At 71.3% G+C, this 9,110-nt stretch overlaps 2 protein-coding genes across 2 annotated transcripts; both read left to right on the top strand.

Moving 5' to 3' along the window:
• Nucleotides 1-454: 454 nt before the first annotated feature.
• TARS2 (threonyl-tRNA synthetase 2, mitochondrial) lies at nt 455-5,478 on the top strand (the record flags this gene model as incomplete). The annotated part of the gene is made up of 18 exons (XM_082011623.1): nt 455-514; nt 693-889; nt 1,322-1,445; nt 1,540-1,661; nt 1,739-1,856; nt 2,025-2,089; nt 2,185-2,263; nt 2,343-2,489; nt 2,569-2,667; nt 3,014-3,180; nt 3,261-3,423; nt 3,489-3,626; nt 3,804-3,881; nt 3,959-4,059; nt 4,146-4,247; nt 4,524-4,596; nt 4,829-4,943; nt 5,330-5,478. The coding sequence occupies 18 exons, from the start codon at nt 455-457 to the stop codon at nt 5,476-5,478; spliced, it is 2,097 nt and encodes a 698-aa protein (XP_081867749.1).
• Nucleotides 5,479-6,399: 921 nt separating this feature from the next.
• Nucleotides 6,400-8,897, top strand: ECM1 (extracellular matrix protein 1; the record flags this gene model as incomplete). The annotated part of the gene is made up of 7 exons (XM_082011446.1): nt 6,400-6,442; nt 6,809-6,886; nt 7,340-7,635; nt 7,709-8,062; nt 8,351-8,546; nt 8,629-8,711; nt 8,790-8,897. 6 exons carry the CDS (start codon nt 6,400-6,402, stop codon nt 8,658-8,660), a joined length of 999 nt encoding a protein of 332 aa, XP_081867572.1. The 3' UTR covers nt 8,661-8,711; nt 8,790-8,897.
• Between the last annotated feature and the right edge of the window lie 213 nt (nt 8,898-9,110).

Raw genomic sequence — 9,110 nt, 5'->3', positions numbered from 1 at the left:
CCGTGCCCTCTCCCGGCCCGGCGGAGCCGGGCGGGGGTCGCTGCTGCCTGAAAGCCCCGTTTTCTTCCCGAAACCTGGAGCTGTGGGAGCGCCGGCGGCGCTGAGGCGTTAAGGACCGGGCGTGGAGGGGGTCCCCCTTCCCCACCCCCCGCCCTTCTCGGTGGTTCCGTCCTGCCCGCGCCGGGTCCCTGGGGTTTACCCACGGGTGGGCGAGTCCAATGCGGCTTCCGCGGGGGGCGGGGGGGGGGGAGGGAGGTGTGGAGAAGGACGAGGCTGAGGCGGCACGCGCCGCTCCCGCCACACGGGGAGGGGTGGGACCCAGGCTCCTGGGCCCCGCCCCTGGGGAGGGATCATCCGTGCCTGGCCCCGCCTCTGAACGGTAAGAGTCCGCCCATTGGCCCCGCCCGCCTCGTGGGACTTCCGGCCTGCGGCGGAAGGGGCGGAGCCTCCCGCCATGCCGTCCGCCCGCGCCGCGGGGCGGCTGCTCTTCGCGGGAGCCCCGCGCCGACACCGGGTGCGCTCGGGCCCGCTCGACCCCCTCCCCGCCACCCCGGGACACCGCCGTCCTGCCCCCCCCACCCCCGTCCCCCCTGCCTGCCGCTACCCGCCGGCACCCTCCCGCTCTGAAGGGCACCCAGGCGTCCTGACCCCGCGTTGACCCCACGTTGACCCCCGACCCTCCCCGTCCCCAGGTCTCCGGGCCGGATCCCGGCCTCCCCGAGCGCCTCCGGCTCTTCCAGCATCTGCGGGCGGCGCAGGAGCAGCGGGATGGAGCCGGGGGCGGCCGCCTCCCGCCGGGGACCCCCATCTGCATCGCCCTGCCCGGGGGGGGCCGCCTGCCCGGCCGGGCCCTGCAGACCACCCCCTTCCAGGTGGCCACGCAGCTGGGGTACGTGCGGGCCCCGGCTCTCCCCGGCCAGGGACAGCCAGGCTCCTCACAGTGTCCCCATTGTCTCCACAATGTCCTCGCAAGGTCCACAGGGTCCTCACAGGGCTCCTACAGTGTCCCCACAGGATCCCCACAATGTCCCCAGGGTCGCCACAGTGTTCCTGTTGTCACCCAGGGTCCCCACGGGATCCCTGGTCCCTACAAGATCCCTGCAGGATCCGCACAATATCCCCAGTATCTCCATGGGGTCCCCACAGTGTCCCCATGGGGTCCCTTGTGTCCCTGTGGGGTTCCTGGTGTCCCCACAAGGTCCCTGCAGGGTCCCCAGTGTCCCCACGGGGTCCCCACAGTGTCCCTATGATCCCCATAGGGTCTGCCGGATTCCCACGATGTCCCCAGGATCCCCACGATGTCCCCATCGTGTCCCCACAGGGGGGGCCTGGCAGAGGCGGTGCTTGTGGCCCGGGTGAACGGGACCCTCCAGGACCTCGACCGGCCCCTGGAGAGTGACGCCGACCTGGAGCTTCTCGACTTCTCCACGCCGGAGGGACGGGAGGTGAGTCCCATGGGACACGGGGCCGGACCCGCACCCCGCTCCCCTCACAGCGTGTCCCCTCTGTGTGTCCCTCCCTCCTTGTGTCCCCCTCTAGGCTTTCTGGCGGTCCGGCGCCTGCGTCCTGGGCGCGGTGGCGGAAGAGTTTTACGGTGCCACGCTCTGCAGCGCCCAGGCCACCGAAGATGGCTTCTTCTGCGACATCCACATGGGTGACAGGTAGGCAGGGGACACACACACACAAACACACGTCCCCCGTGGGGCGCAGTGTCCCCAGCCCGTCCCCACGCCCGCAGGACGGTGCAACGCGGCGAGCTGCCGGCACTGGAGGACGCTTGCGCCGCTTTCGCCCGCGCCGGGCACCTCTTTGAGCGCCTCGAGGCCACCCGCCAGCAGCTGGCCGAGCTCTTCAAGGTGAGACCCCCAGCGCGTCCCCTCCTCATCCCGGGATGGGGCAAGGCAGCCCCAGTTTGGGGACATCGAGACCCTCCTGGTTGGGGTTATGGACCAGGGTGATGCTAACGGGGACCAGTGTCACTCTCCCGTCGGTGACACCCACCTTGGGGGTGGGGGGTGTCCCAGGACAACAGCTTTCAGCTGCAGCAGATCGAGGAGGAGGTGATGACCCCTACGGCCACCGTCTATAGGTGAGCGTGGGGGGCACCGAGGGGGCGCATCTGGGCAGAGAGGGGGCCGTGGGGACCCCGCGTCCGTCCCCACATCTGTCTGTCCGTCCCTGCAGGTGCGGCCCCCTCCTGCAGCTCTGCCGCGGCCCCCTCCTCCGGCACACAGGGCTGATCGCAGCCCTCCGCGTCCTGACGGTAGGTTTAGATGTGGGGCAGGATGGGGGAACCCAAGCACCTGGGCCCCCCGATCTCTGTCCCACACACGCCCCGGCAGAGCTCGGCCGCGTTTTGGCGGGGGGCCGGGGGCCGCCAGTCGGTGCAGCGCGTCGCCGCCGTCGCCTTCCCCAGCGCCCAGGATTTGGCTGACTGGCAGCAGGCGCAGGATGAGGCCGCCCTGCGGGATCACCGCCGCATCGGTCGGGTAAAGCCCCACACCGGGGTGGGGCAGGGGGATGCCCACGACCCCCCGGTAACGCCCACGCCCCCCCACCCCACTGCAGGAGCAGGAGCTTTTCTTCTTCCACAAGCTCAGCCCCGGCAGCTGCTTTTTCCTGCCCCGCGGCGCCCACGTCTACAACGCCCTCGTCGACTTTATCAGGGTATGGGCCCCCCCCAGCCCCCCACTGTTCCCGGCGGTGTCTCCGTCCCCTCCACCGAGGGTGGGGGGAGAAATCGGGTTCTGCCTTTGCCCCCCGTCCCCACTGCAGCCTCACCCCACTGCACCCAGACCCTCTTGCACCATGACCCTGTATATGCACCCTGTTGCACCCCAGGTCTGTTGTGGCCCCCACCGCACCCAGACCCCATTGCACCCCACGTCCCTGTCCTGCCCCGTCCTTGCAGCGCGCCCACGGCTGCCGCTCCCCGTTCCTCCCGTGCCCTGGAGCACCCGCAGCCCCCCAGACCGGGCGCCGTGGGGCTGGGCTGACCTCCCCGTCTCCGCAGAGCGAGTACCAGGCGAGGGGCTTCTGCGAGGTGGTGACCCCCAACGTTTTCAGCCCGCGGCTCTGGGAGCTCTCGGGGCACTGGCAGCACTACAGCACCCACATGTTCTCCTTCAGCGCCGGCGCAGAGACCCTCTCCCTCAAACCCATGAACTGCCCGGCCCACTGGTGAGTGGGGGGGATGTGGGGCTGGGGGCGGAGGGCGGCGGTCTGATGATGCATCTGACCATCCGTCTGTCCCTCCGCAGCCTGATGTTCGCCCACCGCCCACGCTCCTGGCGGGAGCTACCGTTGCGCCTGGCCGATTTTGGGGTGCTGCACCGCAACGAACCCCCCGGCTCCTTGACGGGGCTGACCCGAGTGCGGCGCTTCCAGCAGGACGACGCTCACATCTTCTGCACGCTGGAGCAGGTGGGGGTCCCCCCGTCTCCCCCCGACACCCCTGTTACCCCCCGCCGCTGACTCCTCGTCCCCAGCTGGAGGGCGAGATCGACGCCTGCCTGGATTTCGTGCGGACGGTCTACGCCGTGCTGGGCTTCTCCTTCCGCCTGGCCCTGGCCACCCGGCCCCCCGGCTTCCTGGGGGACCCCGAGACCTGGGACCGCGCTGAGCAGGTGGGACGGGGCCAGAGCGTGGTCCCCGCTGCGGGCGTTATCCCCGGCATCGCGTCCCGGCTTTGCCACCGTGTCCCCTACGGCGCGTCTGTCCCCCCGCCCCGCCCCACATGGTGACCCCTGGGCGGTGCGTCCCGCCCCGAAACGCGCCCTTGTCCCCCCGTTCCGTCCCTGCAGCAGCTGGAGCGGAGCCTCCGTTCCTTCGGGCAGCCCTGGGAGCTGAGTCCGGGTGACGGCGCCTTTTATGGCCCCAAGGTACGAGATTTTGGGGGTGAGGGGGGTCCCGCTCTGGGGACACCCCCACTCCCCCTCCGCTTTATTAATCCCAATAGATCGACATCCGGATCCGGGATGCGCTGGGGCGGCAGCATCAATGCGGCACCGTCCAGCTGGATTTCCAGATGCCGGAGAGATTTGGGTTGGAATATGCCAGGTATGGGGCTGAGGGGGTTGGGGGCAGAGAGTGTCCCCCTGACCCTCGCCCACCTCTGATCCCTGTGTGTCCCCTCCCCGCTCCAGCGCGACAGGGGGGGCGGCACGGCCGGTGCTGATCCACCGGGCAGTGCTGGGCTCCGTCGAGCGCATGGTGGCCGTGCTGGCCGAGAGCTGCGGCGGCCGATGGTGAGGAGTTTGGGAAGGGTCCCCAAATGGGTGGGGGTGTCTCCGAAGGGTCCCGGTTTGCCCCCTCCGGGGGCAAACCGGGACCCTTCGGAGACACCCCCACCCCCAAAAAAATTATAAAAAAAGGCAACCCCAATCCCTGCGATACTCCCATTCTTGGGGCACCCCCCATTCCCAGGGGTCCCCTCAGCCTTGAGACCCCGCCGATGTCACACCCTGCTGATGTCACGCCCCTCTGATGTCACACACATTCCCCCCAATCCCCCCCCCCGCCAGGCCGCTGTGGCTGTCCCCGCTGCAGGCGATAGTCATCCCGCAGGCGCCCGAAGTAGAGGACTACGCCCGGGAGGTGAGTGTGCCCCCCACATCCCTCCGTGCCCCCCGTGTCCCTCTGTGCCCCCCACATCCCTCCGTGTCCTCCACGTCACTCTGTGCCCCCCCACATCCCTCCACGCCCCCCAAATCCCTCCATATCCCCCCTATATCCCTTGATAGCCCCTCCATATCCCCCCAGTCCTTGTCCCCCTGCCATGCGCCCCCCAGCCCCCTGTGCTGCCCCCTAAGCTGCCGCCGTGGGGCAGGTACAGGCCGCGCTGCGGGGGGGCGGCCTGCTGGCTGACCTGGACGGGGACGCGGGGGCCACCTTGGCCAGGAAGATCCGCCGGGCCCAGCTTGCCCACTACAACTTCCAGCTGGGTAAGGGGGGGGACACACACACCCACGCACCCCCCAGCCCAGCAGACCTCGGGGACCCCCACCCCGTGCTGAGTCGGCAGCACCTGACAACCCCCATCAGAACCCAGATGTGCTGGGGGGGAGCACTGGGAACCCCCTGGGCTCCTTCCAGGACCCCCCCCCGCCACAGGACCACCCTTGGGACCCCCCTGGCATCCCCTGCAACCCCCTGGCCCCCCCAAGAGACCCTCCTGAACCCCCCGGCCATCCCTGGGACCCGTTGCCCACCTGCCACTGGCTGGTGGGTACATGTGGGTGCACCCGTGGGTGGGTGGTCGGGGGGGACACACACACCTGGGGGGGGGGGGGGCAGGGAGTCCCCCCCCACCCACCGGTTCCCCCCGCAGTGGTGGGCCGGCGGGAGCGGGCGCGTGGCACCGTCAGCGTCCGCACGCGGGACAACCGGCAGCTGGGGGAGCGCGACCTGCGCCGGGTGCTGCAGCGGCTGCGGGAGCTGCGCGATGCCCGCGTCGCCGACGCCGAGGACCGCTTCTGACCCCCCCGCCGTGTGTGTCCCCCCCCAACCACACTCCGTGTCGAGTCTGTGTCCCCCCTCCCCGTCACCCATTAAAGCGCTGGGAAACGGTGCCGGGCTTGGTGGGAGCCGAGACCGGAGCAGCTTGGTGCACTTCCCGGCCCCCTTGGTGCTGGCAGCACCCCCAGGGGTCCTGGAGCTGGACAGAGCCCCCTGACCCAGACACGTGGGTCCCCATTGCCCCCTCCCCCCACCTGCCGGGGATTTCCCACCCGGACGTTTGGGTTCCCTCGGGGGGGGGGGATTGCGCAAACCCGCGTCACGTCGCCGCTGGGCATTGGGCAATCAGGGGAGGGGGGCAGTGTGTGTCCCCCTGGCACCTGCCCAAAAACGGGGGCTCAGCCCCGGGCAGGGGGTGGGAGCCCCCAAGGGCCCCCCAGGACCCAGGGTGAAGGGAGGTGACCAAGGCCATGACACAGTCCTGCCACTGCTGCCCCACGTAGGGGAGGGGTCCCAGCGTGGGGTGGGGGACATGAGCCGAGCACCACCCTTTTGGGGGGGGGGGTCCTCCATGGGTGCCCCCCCGGCCCCAGTGACTCACTGGGTGGGGCAGGCCCCAAAACGGGGCAAAAACCACAAACTGCGGCCGCTTCCCCCTGCAGTGACGCAGGGGCGCCGGGCGGGGGGGGGGCTGGGGGCCCCCGGGGCAGGGGGACAGGACCACCGCGGTGTCCCTGACCCCCCCCCAGCCTGGCTGTGGGGTCGGGGTCGTGCCCCTGTTCGGGGGTGCAGGGTGCAGCACAGCACCCGCAGCCCCCCCGGCCCCCCCCCGCCCCGCCGCGACGTCAGGCCGTGACTCAGCCCCGCAGGATGCGGCCCCGCGCCCGCCCCGGCCCTTCATAAGGCGGCGGAGCCGGAGGTGGCCCCACAGCGCCCGACGCCATGGCTGCCCTCGGCCTCCTCCTCCTCCTCCTCGGTGCCGCCGGTGAGTCCCGTGGCCCCGCCGCTGCCGTTCCCCCTGCACGGCTGGGTGCCCCCGGGTCCCCTCCCCAAACACCTGGGTCCCCTCCTGGACTCCTGGGTCCCCTCCCCAAATTACCTGGGTCCTCACCTGCACACCTGGGTCACCACCCACATGCCTGGGTCCCCTCCCCGGCTGCCTGGGTCCCCCTGGACACCTGGGTGTCGTGTGTTCCCCCCCCCCAGTCGCTTGGGTCCTCTCCCCATTGGGGGGCTCCAAACCTGTGGGACTGGGAAGTCCCCACTCGCGCCCCCCCCCCCCCCCCCCCGGGGCAGCAGATGGGTGGGGGTGCCCGTGCTGACCCCCCGTCCATCCCCACCCCGGTGACAGTGGTGGCACCGGAGCCACCCCAGCAGGTGGCACAGGAGAGGCTGGTCCTGCAGCACCCCCAGAGTGAGCAGCATGAGGGTAGGGGTGGGGGGGGCACCGCGGGACAGGGGGGACACCCTGGGACAGAGGGGCCACCCCGGGATGAAGGGGCATGGGAACAGCCAGTGTTGGGGACAGGGGGGACCCCCGGGGGGGCGGGAGGCGGCTGGGGGGGACATGGGAACACGGTGATGGGGGAGGCAGGGGGGACATGGGTGAGGGGACACATTGTGGGGGGGACGTCATGGAGTGGAGGGGACACGTTGGGGAAGGGACACCGTGGGGGGGGACACACCATGGGGTGGAGGGGACAAGGGGACAGCCAGGGTTGGGGACATGGACGGGGCAGGACACGGGGTGGGGGCGATGTGGGGAACAGGGGGACGGCGAGGGTTGGGGATGGGGGGACACCGCAATGGGACACACACACACACACACACGCAGAGGGACAAGCGTCACACCCCCGCCGCCCCCCCACACACCCCCTTTCAGTGCTGCAGGAGGAGCAGGACCCCCCGCTGCCCCCCGACAGCCCGGCGGGCGCCACGTCCCCCCCGCGCCCCCCCCCCGCCTGGCCCAGCGTCCTGGACGGCTTCCCCCCCGCCTGGCCTGTGGCCTCCGCCGTCACCCACCGCTGCCGCCATCCCCCCCGGCCCCCCCCGGCCCTCCCGCTGCCCCCCAGCGCCTTCGGCCACCTGCGCCGGCAAGCGGCCGCGCTCGACGCCCTCCGGCCGCGCCTCGACGCCTGCTGCCACCACCACGCGCCGCTGCCCTGCGCCCGCCGTGCCGTGAGTCCCGGGGCTGGGGACGGGGCGGGGGGGACGCGCACCCGGGGAGGGGGCTGACCCCGCTGTCCCGCAGTGGAAGGACGTGCTGGACGGATTCTGCACCGATGAATTCGGGGTGAAGACGCGGCAGTTTCACTGCTGCCGGCAGCACGGCGCGGCACGCCGTCGCTGCTTTGCTCAGCGCCCCAACACCGTTGTCGTCAATGAGGCCGCCGTCGCCGCCTGGGACCCCGCCGGTGAGCCCCCCTTCCCCCCCGGCGAGCCCACCACCGCCAACATGGGCAACATCTGCGGGTTACGGGGGCTGCGCCCCGGCCCCCCCGGCCCCTCCGGCCCCTCCGGCCCCCGCGTCCGCCTGCGCCTGCGCCTGGAGCGCGACTACGACCGCTGCTGCCGCAACGAGAGCCTCGCCTGCGCCCACAACGCCGTGAGTGCCGGGGGGGGGCGCACGGGGAAGCAAGGAGGGACCCCGGTGTTTGGGAAGGTGGCTCAGGTGCCATGGGTGGGACACAGAGGTTTGGGAAGGGGACACGGGGTTCAGGGGGACACACACAGGGGTCTGGGGCGGGGGGGACCCAGATGTGTGAGCAGGGTGCCAGGGGTCCTGGTTGGGACCCAGATATTTGGGGAGGGGACCCAGGGGTCTAGGGGGGACCCAGGTGCCTGGTTGGGCCCCAGGCATCCAGGGGGGACCCCGGCTGATCCCTCCGTGCAGTGGCGGCGGGGTCTGGAGCGCTTCTGCCGCGAGGAGGCTGCGGTGAAGACGGCGCAGCACCGGTGCTGCCGCCGCGGCGGGGGGCCCGCCCGCCAGCGCTGCTTTGCTGCCGCTGCCCCCCACCCCGCCTATGACCGGGAGCTGCACATCGACCTGGCCCGGCCCGGCCCCACTCCCTCTGCAGCTGCACCCACAGGTGGGTGTCCCCCCCCTGCACCCGTTAACCCCGGGGGAAGGGGAGGGATCTGTGGGACCCCACTCATGTCCATGTCCTGCAGGCGGCCAGTGCCAGAGCTGCCGGGGGCCGTGATGGCGGCATGCTGCCCGCCCCCCCGGAGCGAAGCACCTGCACCCAAGAGCAGTTGAGTGTTTGAAGGGGGTCTAGGGGACTTTGGGGGACACCCCACAGCCCCCCTGACCCCCCTCCCGTCATCCACAGCTATCCCAGGGCATCGCTGCCCCACGGGACGCCCGGCGCGACCCCCAGAGCTGCTGCTGGCAGGCGGGCCCCAAGCGGCACCGTTGCTTCGACAGGGCCTACCTGGCCCCCATGACCCCCACCCCAGGGGACAATAAAGGTGCTGTGGTGTCACCTCCATGTCCCCGTGGGGTGTGTGTGGGTCTCCGTGCCTCAGTTCCCCCCCGGGGTGTGTCAGGGCGTGGGGCCAACTGTGGGGGTGGTTGTGGTGTCAGGGTGTGTCAGGGGTGTGACACGGTGTGTTTGTATTTCGGGGTGTGCCCTGCTTGCCGCAGGGACCCA

Source organism: Phaethon aethereus (assembly GCF_964289735.1).
Source record: "Phaethon aethereus genome assembly, chromosome: 28".
In the NCBI taxonomy this organism is placed as follows: Eukaryota; Metazoa; Chordata; class Aves; order Phaethontiformes; family Phaethontidae; genus Phaethon; species Phaethon aethereus.
This window is presented reverse-complemented; position numbering and strand designations above follow the sequence as displayed.